The sequence below is a fragment of the Triturus cristatus genome, chromosome 1_2 (assembly GCF_964204655.1).
Source record: "Triturus cristatus chromosome 1_2, aTriCri1.1, whole genome shotgun sequence".
NCBI lineage: Eukaryota > Metazoa > Chordata > Amphibia > Caudata > Salamandridae > Triturus > Triturus cristatus.
Window position 1 is genome coordinate 83946868 of NC_140580.1, and position 22599 is coordinate 83969466.

The window sequence follows — 22599 nt, forward strand, 5'->3', positions numbered from 1 at the left end:
CTTACCCTCCAGTGGGCGGTGTTTCCCTTTGCTGTTACACAGGTTTTTCTTTTTTCAATTTGATTTTATTGTTCTTAAACAGTAGTTCGCTACCCCCTCAACAAACCCATTTTCAAGGCTTGTAAGGGATCCAATACCGGAGATAGTGTTCGGCGGCACCGTATTGCCCTGTAACGTTTTTACGAGCTGCAACAGGAGTCCAAGACGGGCAATGATGGCGCTCTTGTGGTGGTGCGTCGCTCTTCGGTAGGACCAAACCGATGTATTATTTGCATATTTCCCCACGAAAGAGAAAGGTGAGCCGCACTCGTAGCGTTACTTGTTGATTGGTATTGATTTAATTCATTTGTGTATCAGCTTGGCAATCCTGACGCGTTTCGTTCTGCATAGAACTTTTTCAAAGGCAGCCAACACCATGCACACCGCTGCTGCTCCCACGTTAGTGTCCACTTTGCTTTCACATCCTCCAGTGGATCCTTTTATAAGTGCTTTCTGGGACATGTGGTACAACTCGCGGTGCGTGACTCATATATATATATATATATATATATATATATATATATATATATATATATATATAAAATAAATATTCACTGACAAAAACACAGGTTTAAGGAACGTTATAGTTAGTTGGACATTTCACTTGTACAAAACCATAGAAATTCCACCGTTATAGTTGGTTCAGCTAACTATAACTCGCGCCGCCGCAATGCACTGCTCATGACGTCACATATTACATCATTCATGGCATGGTCAGTGACATCACTGATGACATCACTGTTGACATTTCAAATTACATCACTAATGACATCACTGATGACATCATCCAAGTGAAAATATGATGCACCTTGTCACAGTCTAATATAACCTTTGATACACATACTGTAAAATACAGACTACCATTTTCGAAACCATCGAGACACCAATACCAGTTACTACATACGCACTCACTGATTTCTAGGTCTACACACACATCCTCTCATTCACCCATACAATCACTTATACATGCAGTCACTCATCAATACAACACTATCATATGCACACATACACCTATTCAGACACACACACTGCCACTCATCCATGGAGTTACTCACACACCTAGTCAGTCATGAAACGAATCAATAACACTCCCATTTACTCACCTGCACAGTTATACACACACCACCTCACTAATTCATACAGATACTAACACATACTCTCTTATATAATCACTGATACAAGTACACACTCATCCATACAGCCACTCTCACAATCACTCACTCTCACATATAGTTATTTATATACACCATCACTCACATATACTGCCTTTTACATATGTAGTTACTCACACATGTGCCACTGAGACATCCATTCACTCACCAACACACCCATACACACACTGACCCACCCATACAGCTGTTTCCACATGCACTCTTAAACCCAAAAGCCCAGTAAATCCACCACTCACACATCTATGCACAGAGTCACACACCTCCAACCCACCCACACACACACACAGTCTCCCACACAAATACTCAGGAAAACAATCAATAACCCATATAGACACTCGTGTAGCTACTGACCAACCCATGTAGCAGGTTACACAACAAACAGAGAGACTGATACAGACATTCACACAGTTTAGTCACGAACCCATGCATTCAGTAAGACACGTTTAATCACTCACTTATACAATCAGTCACACACCTGCTAAATCCCCCATGCAGACACTTATACACCCACTCATTCTTCAATACACCTAGGAATATATATAAAACATATTTAAAAATTACAGAAACACACAGTCACTGTATGATGTCATCAGTGATGTCGTCAGTGATGTCACTGACCATGCCATGAATGATGTAATATGTGACGTCATGAGCAGGGCATTGCGGGGGCGCAAGTTATAGTTAGCTGAACTAACTATAACAGTAGATTTTCTATGGTTTTGTACGATTGAAATGTCCAGCTTGTTCAGCTAACTATAACGCCCCTGAAACCTATGGTTTTTTCAGTGAATTTCAGAGGTTTTTTAAATGCTAATTTCTAACTATAACATCTGTAAAACCTACGTTTTTTTCAGCGAATTTCAAAGGTTTTTTAAATACTAATTTCTAACTATAACATCTGTAAATCTTATAATTTTTTCAGTGAATTTCAAAGGTTTTATAAATGCTAATTTCTAACTACAATGTCCCTGAAACCTATATTGTTTTTAAGAAAATTTTAAAAAGGCATGCATACTTTTTGTAGTGAAAAACTAACTGTAACAGTAGTCTGTTATAAGTTATAATTTAACAATGTTTAAAACTTGATTTGATGTATCAGACTGCGAGAGTCCAACGGCCAAATCTAAATCTAATGGATGCCAGGCAAGTGAGTACCAAGAGGTTGAAAAGGAAAACCTGGCTGCTGAAAATCCTTAAACCGTACGAAAAAAAAATAGCCATAGGGGTCCAACCCCATTGGTTACTCCTGAAGAAGAATCAGAGAAACTACAGTGGGACTACTCATTTACTCCACAATTTGAAGAAGTAAGCGGTAGCATTATCAATCCGCCAGACGATCCCGAAAATGTTTCTTTGGCAGATATATTTCAGAGCATTAAAGCACATAGGGAAGAAACTAGAGCCGAAAGCCAAAGGGCTCAGGGGGCCTGTCGCAAACTGCAGAATACTGTGAGGCGCATAGAGAAATCCTGTGCTGAGTTTACGGCGCGCCTCACGGAGGCTGAAGCTAGAATCTCCAGCTTAGATTCAACCAATGAATACACTTGTTCTTGAGCTTACAGGAGTCCTCCTTCGTGCCCTTATCTAGGGTAGGAACCCCTGCGAGTACCACCACATAGGGAACTGATTCAGGGGGGAGATCCAAACAAGTTAGCTTGTGTTTCACTTGAGTGGCAATGTTTGGGCAGCTAAGTGTGTTTTGTGGGGCATTGGTAGCTCTCGTGTCAGCAGATGTATTTGTAGTAGCAAAGTTACCCCTACTAAGAGCATTTCCAATTATAGTGGGTAGGGTGGGACTATCAGGGGATATTTGGGCAGTAGTTCCAGACCTATCACGCTGCGAGATGGAATGGACTACAGCTCCTAGCCTCTGGTTAGGGGATTTAGGTGCAGGAACAGTTGATTCAACAGGATAATTTGCAGAAAGAGAAAAATTGGTGTTAGTGCCCTCCCGCAAATTAGGCTCAATAGCCCCCAGGACACCAGCAAACCGCAATTCAAAAGCCGATAGCTTATTTTCAATTACATCAAGTCTATTATGCATTGGGAGGCATGTAGCAGTAAGTAACTGCTCCAGTTTGGACCAGAAATCTCCTCCAAATTCCGTGACCAGGTTGCACTCAGTGCTTTGCGACGCCAAATTGGCAGGTTCAGTATTAACTGCACAATCTATGGCTCCAGGTTTAGGCCGTTTAGGATTTTTCGATCTTTTGTTAGTCAGGGCTGTGCCACTCCGCTTACGACTGACAGCCTGTTTAGTCAAAGTAGCATTGGTTGCTTCCAGACGGATCGGTTGGCCAGATCTGGTGATCCCCACAGTAGTTGTAGGGAGGCTTGAAACCTGGTTAGTATGCTCTTCACGCTCGGTAGGACTATTGATGTTATGGCTCAAAACTGGAGATGTAGATGAGCTGCCGTGGGAATTAACAATATAACTAGCAGTACAATAGTTAGTTGGTGACTGGGCTGTGGCAATATTTCCCAAAGAGGACCTTTTAATGAAAACTTGATCAAGAGAGAGCCTTTTTTCAGTTAACTCAATTTCTCTCTGTAGGACGGAGGTGGCCTTTGTGATAAAATTGTCCAGTGTGCCAACAACTCCGGGCCCAGTAAGGGACTTCCTCCCCTTCCCCACACCTCCAGTTGCCATTGCCCAGGTATCAACAACAATAGGCAAACAAATAGAAGGAAAAAGCAATAGTCCTGGGGGGCCAGCAAAACAGTGGATCGCTGGAACACAAGCAATCGACGTCAGCAGAGAGCATATGTAAGTTCACGTACCATAGGAGCCAAGAGATGTGCCCCGTCCCGTCCTCTGCCGACCTCGGACGAGCTCAGACGAGCCCGCCCTTTGCCCGGGCTTCGCCCCGGACTACGCCCCGCACGGGTCCCGCTAGCGCGGTTGTGGGCTGGGTTCTAATAATGGGAGTAGGAGGGGCCGGGAAGAGTGTCCAGGTGCGCTGTGTTAACTTTGTGGCTACGCACCCTGGACCTCGCAGTCCCAGCAAGTAAAAACGGGCTCCAAGTAAAATAGGAAGATTAGCGCTGATTAAAAGGTCCCGGTGACTTCCACGATGCACAGAGAATGGAGCGATTCAGGAACCAATGTCCGCGCCTGCGAGCGGCTCCCGCGAAGCGGGGGCCGCGAGGCGTTTTATGGCATGGCAGTGGAAGGAGGGGCCGGGAAGAGTGTCCAGGTGCGCTGTGTTAACTTTGTGGCTACGCACCCTGGACCTCGCAGTCCCAGCAAGTAAAAACGGGCTCCAAGTAAAATAGGAAGATAAGCGCTGATTAAAAGGTCCCGGTGACTTCCACGATGCACAGAGAATGGAGTGATTCAGGAACCAATGTCCGCGCGTGCGAGCGGCTCCCGCGAAGCGGGGGCCGCGAGGCGTTTTATGGCAAGGCAGTGGAAGGAGGGGCCGGGAAGAGTGTCCAGGTGCGCTGTGTTAACTTTGTGGCTACGCACCCTGGACCTCGCAGTCCCAGCAAGTAAAAACGGGCTCCAAGTAAAATAGGAAGATTAGCGCTGATTAAAAGGTCCCGGTGACTTCCACGATGCACAGAGAATGGAGCGATTCAGGAACCAATGTCCGCGCCTGCTTAGAAGATGAGCTAGCAGCTCAGAAAAATACTACAGAGACTTTAAGCACAGCAAAAAATGACATTGCTTGGAAATTAACAGACTTGGAAAACCGTCTGCGTAGGAATAACTTACGTGTCATTGATATTCCGGAGGGAATGGAAGGATCTGACGCCCGTCGATTTATTATTGATCTATTCATCGAAGCCTTCCCTACCCTAACCCAATTGGACTGGAATTCAGAGATATTGCGCGCCCATAGATCTCCCTTTACTCAACGAGCTAGATCAAAGCAAGCACAGGGTTCTCTTCGTCCTAGAGCTATTTTAATCTCTGTTAATAATTTTCTTGCAAGAGAGGCGCTATATGATTTAGCCCGCCCTGATCGAAAGAAGTTGGGTAAAGGGGTTGAGTTTTTCGTGTGCCCAGATTATTGCCCAGTTACTGTTGAAACTAGATGGAAGCTGCGTCAGCTTATTACACCTTTTAATAAGAAAGGTGCTCAAGCGTATCTTCTAAATCCTGCTAGACTTAAGATAGTGAGTAAGGATCAAACAAAGTTTTTCACCTCTGAAGCTGCAGCTAAATTATTTCTACTCTCTCTATAATCTTATCAAAAAGTTGACCTCTCCCCTTTTATGTAGCCTATTTTGGTATTTTCTTTTTTGTGTTGTTGTGTGTGCTTTGTGCTTTAAGCAAAGATAAAATAATTTCTTTGAAATCTGCTAAATTTTATTCCTAAGTATATATATTCATTCTATCACTGTGGGACGGCCCGGGGCAGCTCGGCTCTTCACATCCTTGGGACTATTTGTCCTAATGCCTCGTTGAAAGGGAGGGGGGTCCAGCGGGGGAATGAGGTCTCGCGTGTGACCACATTGCTGGGTGGGATGGGTGGTGCTGCTAGGGAGTGGGGAAGGGGAGGGGAGAGCAGGAGGGGTTGGGAGGTTGGGGGAGGTGGGAATAAAAAAAAACGCTTGTTTTTGATATAATTGACACAAGTATTTTCAGTTTTGTGCAGCTGGCGACAGATAGTTGTTCAAGAAAATTGACACCAATTGATGGCTAGTTCGGTTATTCGTATAGCCTCTATTAATATTTGCGGACTTAACGATAAAAACAAAAGAAGAAAGCTTCAAGAAGATCTTAAATTTTTTAATATAGATTTGCTATGTCTGCAAGAGACGCATATAGCTAGTAGAGATAGCAATTTATTAGATAGCTTGGGGTTTAAAAGACTTGTCCATACTACACAGGACTGCAGGACAAAGGGTGTTGCTGTACTATCTAGAAATAGTAGTATTAGATGCGATAGAAAGGCTGCGGATAGGTTGGGTAGATGGACCTTAATGACCATAAATTGTGGATCAAGTGTGTTTACTCTAGCCTCAATATATTCTCCTGTATTAGATGATCCTTCAGTTTTGAGACATATTACAATGGAGCTTCCATCATGGCCAGTGCCTTATGTTTTATGCGGGGATTTAAATATCAATGGCGCCAAAAGATCAGATAGTACAGCGACCGTAGAACGTAAACCACAAATACGTAAGGCATTTAATGATTTGATAACCAATCTGGGGTTTATCGATGCTTGGCCTAAATTAAGAGGTTCAGATCTGGGATTTACTTATTATTCAGCTCCCCATCAGAAATTTGCCAGGCTGGATTATTTCTTAGTTTCCCCCCTTGTATTAAAGGAAGCAAAAATTTAATTATATCCAAGGTTACTATCAGACCACAATCCCTTGGTTCTCCAAATCCCCCGGGACGGTATGGTTAATATAGTGAAAAAATGGACATTCGAAAGGGCCATCCTCTTAGATAAAGATTACAGAGATTACATGAAGAATAGAATGGCGGAATTCTTCAGGATTAATAATGGTACCGCATCTCCAGGGATTGTTTGGGACACATTCAAGGCCTGGATACGAGGTGAAACTATTAGTTTTGGTGCACCTAAAAAGAAGAAACATATCCTGCAAGTCAAGAACTATTATCAGAAGCTCTCTTTTCTGGAAACAGAACTAATAACTAAAGTGGGAAATAAGTCTGAACTAACAGGAACGTTGGATTCAATCTCTGTAATTAAATCGGCTTTAAGCGATCTGTATTTAAATAAGCAAGCTGGTATTTATTTAGCTAGAAAGCAGGAATGCTATGAATACATCGAGACGGTTGGGCGTTTATTGGCAGTTAAAACCAGGCAACAGATATCCGCTCGACATATACATCAAGTTAGAAATATCAATGGTGATATAATTTCAGCCGAGAAAGAAATTAGAGATTCATTTAAAGATTACTATAGAGCCTTATACACCGCAGACACCTCTCTGGACATAGTCTGTGACCCTCTTTTTTTCCCCAAACCAAAATTAACTGAAGAGGAGGCATCTCATCTTGATTTAGAAATTTCGTGTCAGGAATTAAAGAAAGCTTTATTTGATTTACCATCCGGCAAAGCTATGGGTATAGATGGTTTACCACTAGAGCTTTATAAAACCTTCTTTAAGGAGATACGAAGGGAACTTTTAGCTCTCTTCAACTCTGTTAAAGCTGGAGCGGTCCCACCGTTGTCTTGGGGGCTTGCAAATATTGTTGTATTTTTAGAGAAGGGGAAGGACCCGCTAAACATGGGCTCCTATAGACCCATCACTCTTTTAAACAGTGATACCAAATTATACTCCAAGATTTTTGCCTCACGTCTTAATAGAGTTATGGTACATCTTGTTTCTCGATGGCAACACGGATTTATCCAGGGAAGGGGGACTGAGGATCACATCAGAAGACTCATTACATTATTGGACGCCTCAGATGTTACAAAGCTTCCCTTAGCGGTCGCTTTTTTAGACGCTGAAAAGGCGTTCGATCGTGTCTCCTGGTGCTATCTCTGGAAATGTTTAGAAGCGAATAATCTAGGAGAAGGCTTTATTAGGGCAATCCAGGCTCTTTACTATAAACCAGTAGCACAGGTTCAGATTATGGGTTGTCTCTCCGAACCCTTTTTTATAGAAAGAGGGACAAGGCAAGGCTGCCCATCCTCCCCTCTGCTATATGCGCTATATATGGATCCCTTTATTAGGGCCTTGGAAGCCTCGGAGAACATATCTCCTTTTATTTTGAATGATTTTTCAACGAAAATCTTGGCATATGCAGATGACGTTGCAATTGTGACTTCGGAACTATCTAACACGCTCGTTGAAGTTGAAACCTTGGCAGAAAAATTTGGTAGAGTCTCTGGTTACAAGCTTAATAGGGGTAAAACTCAGATTTTATTAAACAAACATTTGGCCTATTTGGATGAAAGAATCGTAGAGGAGGCAATATACCTTGGGATTAGAGTAAAGGCCCAAACGAAGGACATAGTTGATGTTAATCTCACCCCTATTATTGCTAGAATTAAGAAGGATACGGGCCGATGGGATAATTTGAGATTATCCATAATAGGGAGATGCAATCTGATCAAAATGATTATCCTTCCAAAGCTTCTATATATTTTTCGCACAATACCTCTAGAAATTCACAATATTTGGTTTTGCCAGATCAATCGCGAGATCGCTAGGTTTATTTGGTCTTTTAAAAAAATACGCCGCGCAAACAGTTTTTTATCTCTCCCAGTGGAAAGAGGAGGACTAGGATTACCCGATATTAGAATGTATTATTTAGCAGCATCATTTAAATATTATTGGCCTTTATTTCGAGCAGATAAAAACGTTTCTCCGATCTTGAAAGATGTCCCTTCCATATTTGAGATTTTAATGGGTCAGGATGCCAGAGGATGCCTATTAAAAATATATGAGCCTAGTTATTTTAAAAAGACACGATTTAAGATCTTGATCACAGCATATAAAAATTGGACTCATGTTAGAAATAAACTTGGTTTGGGCAGGTTTAGTAGATATACCCCATTTTTAGATAATGCTCAGATCTCTGCAACACTTTCTGATGGATGTTTAGCGAGATGGGTTAAGGTGGGGGTCTGCAGAATTTCTGATCTGCTGGTTGGTGATCAACCAGCTACATTTGAAATAATTAAAAATAGATTTAATTTCAGTAATAGAGACTTCTTTAAATTCTTACAACAGAGGGATTTTATAACTAAAAAAAGAGGTGGTGCAAAAGGTTATTCTGTGATACCCCTGCTGGAGGCTATCACCAGTGATTTTCCTCCCTCAATTTCCGTACTCTATAAAACTCTTCTTGAAGGGGTTCCTGATGATATCGAGAAACATTCTTTAAAATGGCAGGAAAGGCTTGAGATTACAGACTCAGGGTTGGAAAGAGCCGTTGGTCTGGCTAACACTGTATTAACTACAGCAAATCTTAGGGCTCAATGCTATAAGACTTTTTTTGATCTCTATATTACTCCTTCGAAAATTGTTAAATGGGGTGGTACGGAGGGTATCCACTGTTTTAGATGCAATATTTTGGGGGCGGATCTGGTCCATATCTTTTCTACATGCCCGGATTTGGATAATTTAAGGCAGGAGGTTACAACATTTTTACAATATGTTTTGAATAGAAATTTTTTGCTAACCCCCCAACTCATGCTTTTGGGTGTATCTACACCAGTGGATAATAGCATGAGTTTATATTTATTGCTATGTCAATACTTAGATTATGTATTGCCTCCTCGTGGCTAGATCCGTTACCACCTACTTTTGGACAATGGAAAACGCGTATGCTTCATATTTTTAATTTGGAGAAGGCCCTCTATATGCGAAAAGGGAAAAAAGGAAGAATCAAGGGACTTAAGATCTGGAGACCACTCAATGACTGGATTAGTGAATTCGATTAACAAAAGCTATACTTTTTCTGTTTGTATCCTGTTTTGTCTAAATGCTGCCTGTTTCCAGTATGTCTGTATGTATCTACGAGCATGTATAAAAAAAAATAAAAAATAAAAATAAATAAAACTTGATTAGCACTAATTAACATATAAGTGTGGAAAAAGTGTGACGCAGCAGCTATGATACCTGACTTCGAACAACAGCTTTCACAGTTCGATTCCTGGCTCCAGCGGCACGTTAGCCCACCACTATGTCACTGTGGGCAACACCTTGCTTAATCTTTCCGAAGCCCCGAGTACCGGCTCACCTTTCCAGGGGTGCTGTACGCTTTACAAATGCTCTCATTTTTTTTTATTTAAAACCATAGTGATGAGAAATATTAGCACAGTTTTTTTTCTTCTATTCTGAAAGATATTTTTTTTTATGTCTTCTATTTAGAATTACGGCAATTAATAGATTTAGTCATGAGAATGGAAATGACACGGTTTGCCGGGTAACAGTTTTTAAGCTCTCCAACGTATGTACATCTTATGGACCTTATACATGTTAGGATCGAAGTCGAAGCCTTTACCACTTCACATTTTGTAACTTTTCCCAACACTTGCACAAGTTAAACAGTTAAAACGTGAGCACGTGTCAACTGTAAAACGTGACATCTAAATGGGTGGAGCCGCATCTTCCTTCCATAGACTACTCAATAACCAAAAAGTATATAAACCACACCCGTTGATTGATTAGTTTAGTTTTTGCTAGTTATTTACGCGTGTCCATTTAGTGATGCAGGTGCTCTTTTCTAGAGTCGGATTCTTCTTTTGCGACCACAAAACATAATCCAGAGTTGTAAGTTGTTTGATAATGGCATAGAAGATATTTATAATACGTAGCTATTTGTCAATATTTAAATACTTGTATTTAGAAAAAAGTGTTATTGGTTGTTTTTGCCATTTATATGTAACGTCAGCAGCTTGTTTTCAGAAACAGATAGAATACAGCAAACATTGTTCCTTTTCTGGCTCCTTTGAGCTCATATAGTGTGACTTTGTATATTATAATATTGACACTCTACTTCACCTCAGAAGTGTTGGTGACCCGTCGGCGCGAAGACTAAAGATTTATATGTAACGTCAGCAGCCTCTTGGTGTTAGTCTGTTTCCCCCTTGGGATCATATAGTGTGATTATGTATATTATAATAATCACCCATTATGATCTCAGAGGAGTTTATGACCCATCGACGTGAAGACTAAAGATTTATATGTAACGTCAGCACCTTCTGGTTCAAACTCTGTTTCCCCCTTGGGATCATATACTGTGAATATGTATATTATAATATAAACAGTCATTGTGATCTCAGAGGAGTTTATGACCCGTCAGCGCGAAGATGAAAGATTTCGAAGTCCCGGAGAAAAGAAGCTCTGAACATCTTCATCGCTGGAAAGTATTTAGTTATTGATCTTGTTTTGTATTCATGAGTTTATGTTCCTTTTCCTTTTTGTGTGGCATCAGTAACACTCTGTATATTGTAATAGAGTGTGATATTTTCACACAATAGGAATTGGAGATTTGTCGCCGCCAGGAGTAAACCATCTGAAATACAGCTTACTGACCTTTATAACTTACTTGATCACATATTTTTACAGTGAGAATATTTTTTCGAAATTTCAGTTTAAAAAAAGATTGCATACTTTCTTAGTGAATACCTTTGATAAACCCTACATTTCTGAATGTTTTTTCGGTATTTCTATTTTTCTCTGTTGCGGTTCCTATTCACCTTCTCCCTTAGAATATATAGGACCAGTAGTGTATATTATTATACTACTATCCTATATATTCTTAAAAGAGTATGTGATTTGTTAGCGGAGCAGTGAGTGACCTCTCAGCACTACGACAGAACTTTCCCGAATTCTACAGAATAGAAATTGTAAAAAATGATAAAACGTACATTTCTATGTAATATAAAGTAATTTGCGTTTGATTGTTTTTTACCTGTTATTGTTCTTGTGACCTGAGATGATGTAGCGCGGGAGTGTTTCTTGTAGCACTTCTTTTCTACTTTATCTAAAAGTAACTCATGCCCTCCTATATTATCAAGAATATGGGGCAACACTTTTACAAACTATAGCCGAAAACAAAAGGGAGGGTTAGGCCATGCCTAAGGGATATTTTATGAATTGCGTTTTTATTTGTCACCCCTTTGATATCTACAGGTTCAGTTTTCGAAGAAAGTATATTTGTAATTGCTTAATAAAAACTATTTCAAACCTAGACTGAAATTTTTGCAGCGCAACCACAGCTCCTCGTCAGAAAAGTAAACACCACATTATAAGTAAATAGTGCTCCTGGGAAGTATCCCATCCGAGAACTTAATAAAAAGAAGACCGCAACACACCCCACGCCAATTATATAAATGGCCCTTAAAATATATAAAAAACAATTATTACCTTTACTATCCCTGTCCACCACCTTGTGATCACTGTACAGAGTTAATAGTGTTCCTACCCCCCGCTACTACTTTGTTTTCCCGTACTCCATTGAAGTGCGTCACAAAATGGTTCACAACTATGAACCGTTCCCAGCCAATAATGAGCAAACCTGTACTCGAAACACTTTAGCCAATAATATGTCCATGGTGTTCCGCAAAGGGGGAGGGAATCGCTGCCAACACTTCTACTTTCAATGGTGTACAGCCAATGAACATTAAGCTTGGGAAGGTCCTGCTTGGAACATGTTACCCAATCAGATGTCCCTGACGCTCCGCTGAGGGGGAGGGAATGGCTGGCAACACTTCTACTTTCAATGGTTCCCAGCCAATGAACACTAAGCTTGGGAAGGTATTGCTTGGAACACATCAGCCAATCAGATGTCCCTGCTACTCCTCGGATGGGGAGGAAATGGCTAGCAACACTTCTACTTTTAAAGGTTCACAGCCAATGAACATTGAGCTCGTTGTTGAAACACCTCAGCCAATTAAACGTTAATTTTGTTCCGCGCACAGGAAGAGAACACACCCTCCCACATAATATTGAATTTCGTCTAAGAAAATGACACTGTCTGTGATAAAAGTGAACACCGCATTATAAGTAAACATTACTGTGCATTATATTAAAGGAAGGCTGCAATACGGCGCATTGTTATTTTGCCGATGTGATTTACACAGCCTACTGAACATTGCCGCAATACCGCACATTCACACTACCTGTGTGTACACCCTACAAAATGCTTGCCGCAATATGTTTTCACGACGGGATTTCCAGAGCCTATGCAGCCTTGCCGCAATACCGCGCACCGTTGTTCTGCGGATGTGATTTCCACGGCCTACGCAACATTGAAACTCCCTGCCTCTGCACCGTACAGAGTGCTGAAACTAAGACCACAGCGTTCCTACTATACCCTCTTATACAATTATTCTCTTTTTTTTCACCCTACGCCTTTCAACTCAGTCACAAAATGGCTGCCAACACTTCCTAGTTTCAAAAGTTCGCAGGCAATGAGCCGCACGCTCGTGCTCGTAACGCCTCAGCCAATCAGATGTCAGAATTCTCAATTTTCGATATCTATAAATTTTGATTTTTCTCTAAAACTACTGAACGGACTTACCCCATTTAAACAAAAGCGTGCTTTCTGGACCAAGACTTTTCTCCCTGCCAAATTTGGCGTAATTCCGTTTAGCAGTTTGACCTGTAGCCTTGTCTAAAGTTTCCTATGAAAATTGCATCACCCCCAAACTTTCAGGATAGGAGCTGACTTGAAAAGAGAAACTTTTTGGAAAATATCGTAAAGATTTGTCAAACGACACCAAAGTTATAGGCAGATCAAAAAATGCTTTTACTATGGAAACGTGGCCCTAACTATAACTATCTACTGGTGACCGCCAGTAGATTATATATATATATATATATATATATATATATATATATATATATATATATATATATAAATATATGTATTATCTACTGGCGGTCGCCAGTAGATAGTTATAGTTAGGACTGTGTTTCCATAGGAAATCTGAAAATTCTATTTTGAATAACTTTGGTGCCGGTTGACGAATCCTCGCGAAATGTTCAAAACTAATGGGGCGCTCCGCTCAGCTCCTACCCTGAAAGTCTCGGGGTGATTCGTCAAGCGGGGGCCGAGAAAAAAGGGGGGTCCCAAAACGCATTTTCCCCATGCATTTTTCCATAGGACCTTTAGTCGAAGGTACAGCCCGAACGGCTGAACAGAATTACTTGAAATTTGGCAGAGAGGTAGTCCTCAGGTCAGGCATGTGCCTTTTGCATGTATGGAGTAAATCTGTTCAGTATTTCCTGAGAAAATTGCAGTTAACCACATAGATATCTATAGCCGCGCACCGTGCGCGCACGGTGCGCGCACCGTAACGTGCGCGAGTGTAATTCTGATTGGTGGTTACATGTCAGTCAACGTTCGAATCGGACGAAATCAGGAAGTGTCGGCCGCCATTTTGTTTGTTGTGGGTGCGAGAGTGAAAAATAGAGGTGGCGAACGTGAAAAGGGGGCAGGGTAGAGAGTTCCTGACCCCCTAGCCTTTGTCAGGGGGTCCCTAAAGGACCCCGAAGGGTGAAAAAGCATTGTTTTTTTTTTTTAAATCGCGGGGTGCGCGGTGAAAAACCTTTAAAAATTGTTTTTTTTTAAATAATACATAACTTAGCATTTAAAAAACCGTACAAATTCACTTAAAAAACCATAGGTTTCACACACGTTATAGTTAGGAATTAGCATTTAAAAAACTTGCAAATTCACTTAAAAAACCATAGGTTTCACTCATGTTATAGTTAGGTGGACATTTCACTCGTAAAAAACCAATGAAATTCCCCCGTTATAGTTAGGTTAGATAACTATAACTCGCGCGACCGCCACTCTATCACAAGGATGATGTCATCAGTGATGTCATGAGTGATGCCACTGACCATGTCATGAGTGATGTAATATGCGAGTTATAGTTATCTGACCTAACTATAACGGGGGAATTTCATTGGTTTTTTACGAGTGAAATGTCCACCTAACTATAACATGAGTGAAACCTATGGTTTTTTAAGTGAATATATATATATATATATAACTGGAACTCCACATTTGTCTTTTGTCTCTAAAACAGATGGAGCGCGGACCACTGAATCAGCGATTTCAAATTTTATTTTTCTCAGCAAAAATGTATATGTATGTATGTATATGTATGTATGTATATATGTATGTATGTATATATATGGATGTATATATATATGTTTGTATATATATATATGTATGTATATATATGTATGTATATATGTGTATATATATATATATCTAGGAGTTGACATTAAAATACTGCAAGTAATTCAAAATGCTGCCACATGGATCCTCTTGTGTATTAACACGTCTCAGTCTGCTTCCACAGCACTCACCACATCGCATTGGCTACCCATCAGCAAGAGGATTAAGTTCAAACCATTATGTATAACTCATCACGCAAAAAACGAGACCGGCGCTTTTATCCTCCATCATCTGATTGGTCGTTATCAGCCAAACAGAGCTTTGCATCCCTAGGGTGATAAAGGCCAGATGTGGAGGGTGTTCCTTGGCTTTTATTGCTCCCAAACTTTAGAATGCATTGCCTATCTCTCTCAGATCAAATAACAACCTTCTCAGTTTTAGAAAGCAACTGAAAACCTTTCCTGTGCTGGGAAGACCTTCGGGTAGCCATGCGCTTAATACATTTCTCTGAATTGAATTGAATTGAATAGAATTGCAGTCAAGGACTTTAATTCTTTGCCCTGCATGGCAATGGTACATGGGAATAATCTTACATAGATTAGTAGTATGCATTGTTGAACCTTTGTGTGACTCACACTGTATCCTGGGTGCCTGACCCCAAAATGGCTCCCCGGTTTTCCTGATAATCGGCTGTTTCATCTCTGACAATGAATTGACACGCTCCAAATCAGGTGAGCCCAAACCTTGGTGACACCTTTGTTCAATTCTACCTACACCATAATTTGATCAAAAACGTGCAATCTCGAACTACCCAGTTGCCTGACCCTAAGATGGCAGCTCCCCGAGTTTATTTACCCACGACGAGCTTCCCCGGTTCTCAGGCTGTATTGTCCTAAACAAAGACATAATACGTTAGAAGGCAGGTGAGCCCTAACCCTAGTGACATCTGTGTTAAAAAAATTCTACTAGTACTTTAATCTGGATAAAAACGTGCAGTCTCGAACAACCAGGATGCCTGACCCTAAGATGGCGGCTCCCCAAGTTTGTTTACCCACGAAGAGCTCCCCCCAAACAAATGCTTGTGGAGTGATACCTGATCACCTCACACCACTATAAGGTGAAAGGACCCACGATCACTATCTCAACCTGAGCTCTACCTAGCGGAAGACTTGAGATCCTGATAACCTGGAAACCTGCCACCTAGGTGTACTCTCATTAAGTCACAATTGCCTGACCCTAAGATGGGGGATCTTCAAGCCTAATTACCTCCACCATGAATCCCCTAACAACTGCGCGTGGAGTGGTTACTTGTACATTGTATAAACTCTCCTACTACGAGCGAAACTGTGATCAGTTCTATCTGTTGAACCCTAACTTGAGGAATACCTGCAGGCATGAAAACTTTGATACCTGTCGCTTAGATGGGAGCGAAAGCCCACCATGGGACTCGTCAGGTCTCTCATGGAGCAACGACGCCACAGCACAAAGACAACACTCCGCTCGACCTCTCCTGAGGACCAATCCCACACTCGACAGGGTAAACGTTCAATACATCCATCCACTGGATTAATACAAAGGCCTAACTATCCTCACTAGCTCGATTACCAAGAGAAGAGCAAGATTCAACCAAGCCCCCCAGCCCATTTCTTTAAGACCGAAAGACTGCGGAGTGAACCGAGTGGTAAACCACACTGCCAACGAGGACAAAATGATTAGTGCCACATCAACCTCCCTCCACGCCCCCTCAACGAATTACACGAAATCCCACGGCCCAAACTCCTTCTCCATCATCTTCCCCCCAATCTATCACTCAAAGCGAAAAGAAATTTCAAACACAGGCTGATTAGACAGCACCTTGAAACACTATTCGCTGATATTTATCACTGCTCCTCCAAAGGCCAGCAGAAAATGGATCTAATTTTCCACACCTTGAGACCTGCGGATTTGAATACCATTGTGAGAACACACCTCCACATATCCAAAACAACCAGCACCCTTCTCAGCTGCAAACTGACGATATCAACCTCTAACCGTCCGAAACGCTGTGGCAACACCTCGTTGACCATTTACAGCAACGGTACAGTACTGATCCAAGCCAACAATGACAATCTAGACTCAATTGACGCCCTGTTACCCATGCTACCCAACCCCTTCACCCATCTCTGACATGCCCACTCAAACAACCCCCTGACCACCAACAGACATACCCCCAGGGAGAATTTGCAAACCAACCTCATGACACACCTCACCAACCCCAACTTACACCCCCCCATTACCACCTTCCCCCCACCCCTCCCCTGACTTGCTCAACACATTCCTCTCATCCAGTACTAATCTGAAGTACGTATCACCGAGACTTTCCAACCCCATGCAGAGCTCCACCTCTCCCACTTTCCACAACACTACCCACAACAGCAGCGAATGTAATCAACCCTCAGTCATTGACTCCCAACTCTCACCTATCACCGACTCTCAAGAAGCTGACGCTTGAACCATGACAGGTGACGCCACGCCACACGTCCTCGACCACCCCCAAGTGCAATTCAGCAAACTCCTACACTGTGAGACACTCTCTCACTAGCAAGCTCTCCCCTTCCCTGGATAGCCCCGCTTGGGACTCCAAAAACCTGAACTCCACCACCCCCTCCTCTGCGTTCATGACTCAGAGACTGACAATACTTGAAAACAAATTGGAGATCGCTATACTGGGCATTAACAATATCCTATCGTACCTCTCTTCACATCTGGAGCCTTCTCTATGCCCTCACCTTATTCCCACAATTACCAACACTAAACTCACAAGACCCCCCAAGGCTCAAGGGCACAGCTGGCCCACTATCCCCTCCCTGAACAAACATCTAAGACCCAAAAGAACAACTGCAGCAATGTCCATGAGTGAGGCAATTGATCTTGCCAACTCCTACGACGCTTCTTCAACGGTCAACCCCTGTTCCAAAATCAAGGTTATCATGGGACTTGGAAGAAAATGTCCCCCACCCAGAACACCGAGGCCCCCAGCCCTCCTCATTAATGTTCCCATGATTCCCACAACAAAGATACTCAACATCAAGTAGACAACCAAATGCATGCTCATTAATTGTAGATCGGCCAACAAACATGCCACCGAACTGGCAGAAACCATCCTCACCAATGACATAGACATCTCATTCATTACAGAAACTTGGTTAAATGAGTCCTCCTCTCCAATCATGGACATGCTCGTCCCCCTGGGGTTCTCAATCATCAATAAAGATAGAACGAAACACCAAGGTGGGGGCATTGCAATCATCCACAAGAACAATATTTCCGTAGCGGAATCGGACTCCTTCAAATATAACTCATTTGAACACCTAAGCACCACCATTAAGACGAGCGACAACAAAACACTAGACTGCCACCTCCTCTACCATCCTCCAGGCAACGCCCCTGCATTCGGAGAACACCTTTCAGACCTGATAACCCACTGCTCTCTCCAAGACTCCAACAACATAATACTAGGTGACCTCAACCTACATTGGAACAATGAAAACAACTCTCTGACCCAATCCCTGAACAAACTTCTTCTCAACAACAATCTTACACAGCACTGCACCGAAAAAACCCATAACAGGGGTGCAGCTCTCGATGCCATCATTGCCCACGAAGACACAATCATGGTAGACCACATTCTTCCTGTCGATTGGTCATATCACCACATCATCCTATTTCACATCAATCAGACATGCCACCACCTAACCCGCAAACAGGAACCCTTCCACTGGGTGAGAAATCTTAGACAAATCCCCCATACCAACCTGGAAGAAAGGGTAAGCTCACTCCTTGCCATCTCCACATGCGAACCTTCGACAACCGAACTCACCTCGCACAACAATGAAACGATGACCCTCCATTCTCGACCAAATTGCCCCCCTGAAACTAAAAAAAACCAGGACCATTTCTTCAAGATCCTGGTTCAACACAGATCTAAACTCGGAAAGAAGAAAACTAAGAGCTGCAGAAAGACTCTGGAGAAACAACCCGCCAATAATCCACCTAGAGCTACTCAAATCCGAACGCAGGGAATATAAAAAACACATCAAGATGAACAAAACCTCTTTCTTCTGTGATGCACTAAACAATGCCAAAAATTGACCCAAAGAACTCTTTAATATTCAGACAACAAACCTCCAAGCCCCCCTCACCCGCAGTGACGGCCTCCACAGAACTATGCAAAAACTTTGCCACCTTCTTCAATGAGAAAATCAACAAGATTGAGCTCTCCTTGGACAACAACCTCAAAGCACCCAATGTAAGCCCTCCCCTTGTAAAGAAGACCTCAACCCACCCAGTCACCCCACAAACAACTGGAAATCCTTCGCCCCATCTCAGAAGCAGAGATCTCTAAATTGATTACAAGCTTCAAACCCTTGTCACACTTCTCGGACCCTATCCCTGCGCAACTAGCTAAGAAACTCAATCTCACCCTAGCCCCGCTTTGGACCAAGATTATGAATAGCTCCCTAAGAACCGGAGTCTTGCCAGACTGTCTCAAAATGGGTCAAGTCACACCACTTCTAAAAAAAACAGGCTCTGACACCAATGATCTCAACAACATCAGGCCTGTGTCTAATCTCCCTTTCTTAGCAAAAATCTTGGAAAGATGTTTCCTCGCGCAATTAATACAACACATCGAAAGCAACAACTTCCTAGATCCTCACCAATCAGGCTTCAGAAAAGGTTGCAGCACTGAGACAGCGATCCTGAACGTCATAAATGACATTCACAACTCACTTGACAATGATCGATGCTGCCTACTCATCCTCCTGGACCTATCGGCAGCCTTCGACACAGTTGACCACAAACTGCTCATTAATGTACTGTGGGGTGGGAAAGAATAGGAGCAGACAAGGTGGTACTACAGTGGTTCTCCTCCTTCCTGCAGAACTGTACCCAAAGAATAAAAATAAAAACAGCACGTCAGACCTACTCCCTGTAAACAGGGGGGTCCCGCAAGGATCAGTTCTCTCCCCAGCACTATTCAATATCTACATGGAGCCCCTCACCAAGATACTCAATAAAGCCAACATCCCCTTCCACATATATGCAGATGAGACACAGATCTACCTAGAAACTTCCTCTATTGATGACATACGAAGACTAAACCCCACCCTGAAAGAAATCCAACACTGGTTATCCCTCAACCACCTGAAACTATACCAGGACAAGACGGAAATATTCATCATATCCAACAAAGCACAGACCCCCCAAGTCACTGAATGGCTAAAAATCATTGATGCTCTAAATTGCAGCCTCATCCCAGCAGACTCTGTAAAATCACTGGGAATCACTCTGGACCCTAACTTAGACATGGTCAAATACATCAAAAATACTGCCAAGAGCGCTTTCATCAACCTAAAACTGCTCAACAAAATAAAGCCATTTATCTCTCCCAATGACCTCAAACAAGCCACCCAATCCCTGGTTTTGTCCAGATTAGACTACGGGAACGCAACTCTCACAGGCACAGCAAAATCCCACTTAGCCCCCTTCAGAACAACTCTAAATGCAGCAGACAGGATGGTTACTGGAGTAACAAAATATGAACATATCACTCCTGCTCTCAGAGAGCTAAAATGGATACCAACCGAAAGGCGCGCCAGCTTCAGAACAGCCTGTCTCACTCACAAAGCCCTGCATACCAGTAAACCCGCATACCTGGCCACCAAACTCAACAAAGCCGGTCAGTCAAGGAACCTAAGGAGTACTAACACTCTACTTCTTATCCCGCCAAAAACTCGCAAACATAATGCCTCATCACGCGCTTTCTCTGAAAATGCACCCAAAACCTGGAACTCCATCCCAGTTCATATCAGGACTAACCCCTCCTTTCCAAAATTCAAAAGCCAGCTCAAAGACCTTTTCCTCAATCGATCTCTTCCGAATAGATAGCTGACGCTCTACATCGAATCCTGCACACTGCAGTATGCAAACACTCTGTTAAGAGGACCGATACCTCTCTTACCTCTCGTCTCTCTCTGGTGCTCCCCCTCTCCGATCTGGATTTGTCACAAATCATGGAGTCTATTGGCTACTTTTTGTGTTTGAACGTACTCGTCACGTATCTTTACATTTTATTTGCTACTCTTTGTGTTTGAACTATACTCGTCACGAATCACTATGTTCTACTACGGTCACTTCTTATGATTGATTGCATCTTTGATACATGTTGTAAAGCGCACTGATACCCTCATGTCTGGCTAGCGCTATATAAAACTCCTATATGAATAAATAAATACTTACAGTTGTCCATCTGTCTACTGTTGTGCCCACTTACTCCTACCCATAACTCATATCTAAGTGAGGGCTGGGGGGTCCTGCCTGGCATCTCAGAATTTCCTGGCTTCAGACTGGAGATACCCTGTATCAGAAAATCCAGTCTACTTTATGCCCGCTGAACTTCACTTCACCGCCAGTGAAGTTGGACAAGGCCTAGGATAAAACAATTCTTTCGAGTGAAAAACATGACTTGCCATGTAACACCCAAGCCAACATCTCCTCTGTACAGTGGGACTACTTTTAGACTAGTTGATGAATTCTCTAGTAAAAAAGTGTCATGTGAAATATGTTCTTGATTAATTGACCTAATGTTAACATCTCCATTATGATTGTTTTGTTAGCATTTCAGGTCAATGATGAAATCCTACATAGGAAGGATTTCACAAAGGTAGTTTTACAGAATGCAGAAGCTTTGTGGGAAAAGAGAATGTCAGAAGTAAGCAGAATCAAGAGAGAACCACGGTGATATTGTAATGTCAAGGCTATTGGTTACCTAACTGCCTATTGTTGTCTACTGCATGAACAACTACAAGAGTGAGAATAATTAAAGCAATGACTGGAAGATAGTTAGAAAAATCAGACTTACCAGAAAAAGTCATCGTTAGCGGGGTGCTTGTTGTATCACCTGTGAACGCAAACAAATACCTATGAGATGCAGGAGACCGTTTATTAAAATCATATTCCAATTAAACACTCATCTCTCAGGCTCATGATTGTATAAGCAGAACTGACCATATTCTGTAACAACTCTCTAAATGTCCATTCTAAATGGGCCACACCATACCATCTACTAAGCTTATATATTTATTTGAATTTATAAATCACATTTACTCAGGGTAGAGGCTATTTATCCAGCTGCTTGGTAAATAGTGATTTTTCTCTTCTATTTACTTTACCACTGGCCAATTGGTAGAAATAATTTATTAATTGGCCTGTGACCTTAAAATTCCCACAGAATTTTCACGATTTACCTGACTTCAAGCTACATAATAGAGATTCTGCATTGTTTGGCTAACAGCCATGCAAACAGCAGAAAAACATCACTATTACCTGGCTGCTGGCTACATGGTAGAGATTATTCACACTTTGGCTTGCGTGCACTGAAACAGCTGGAAAAAATCAGTATTCATACGGCTGCTGGCTAAATAGTTGAGTTTCTGTATTGTTCGGCCAGTGGTCGAGTAAATAGCACAAACACCTTACTATTTACCCACCCGCAGGTTAAATAGTAGAGATTTGAGGTTCTGCACTGTATGGCTGGGGGCCGTGCAAATAGCAGAAAACCTTCCGCATTTACATGACCGATGGCTAAATGTTAGAGATTATGCACTGTTTGGCTGCAGCCATATAAATAGCAGTTGGCTAAATAGTAGAGATCCTACACTGTCTAACTGGCGGCTGTGCAAGTGGCAGAAAAAGTTCATGATTTACCCAGCCGCTGGATAAATAGTGGAGATTCTGCATTGTTCGCTGTCGGCCATGCAAATAGAAGAA

General features: G+C 42.2%; 1 protein-coding gene across 4 annotated transcripts in view; it reads right to left on the bottom strand.

Annotated features, from left to right (window-relative positions):
• Positions 1-22599, bottom strand: part of LOC146866845 (scavenger receptor cysteine-rich domain-containing protein DMBT1-like) — a 398665-nt gene that overhangs the window by 229048 nt on the left and 147018 nt on the right. For all 4 annotated transcript variants that reach the window (XM_085602310.1, XM_085602301.1, XM_085602292.1 and 1 more), the window contains exon 14: positions 21692-21730. In XM_085602310.1, coding sequence (XP_085458436.1) covers positions 21692-21730 — 39 coding nt within the window. The remainder of the gene's footprint in view (positions 1-21691; positions 21731-22599) is intronic.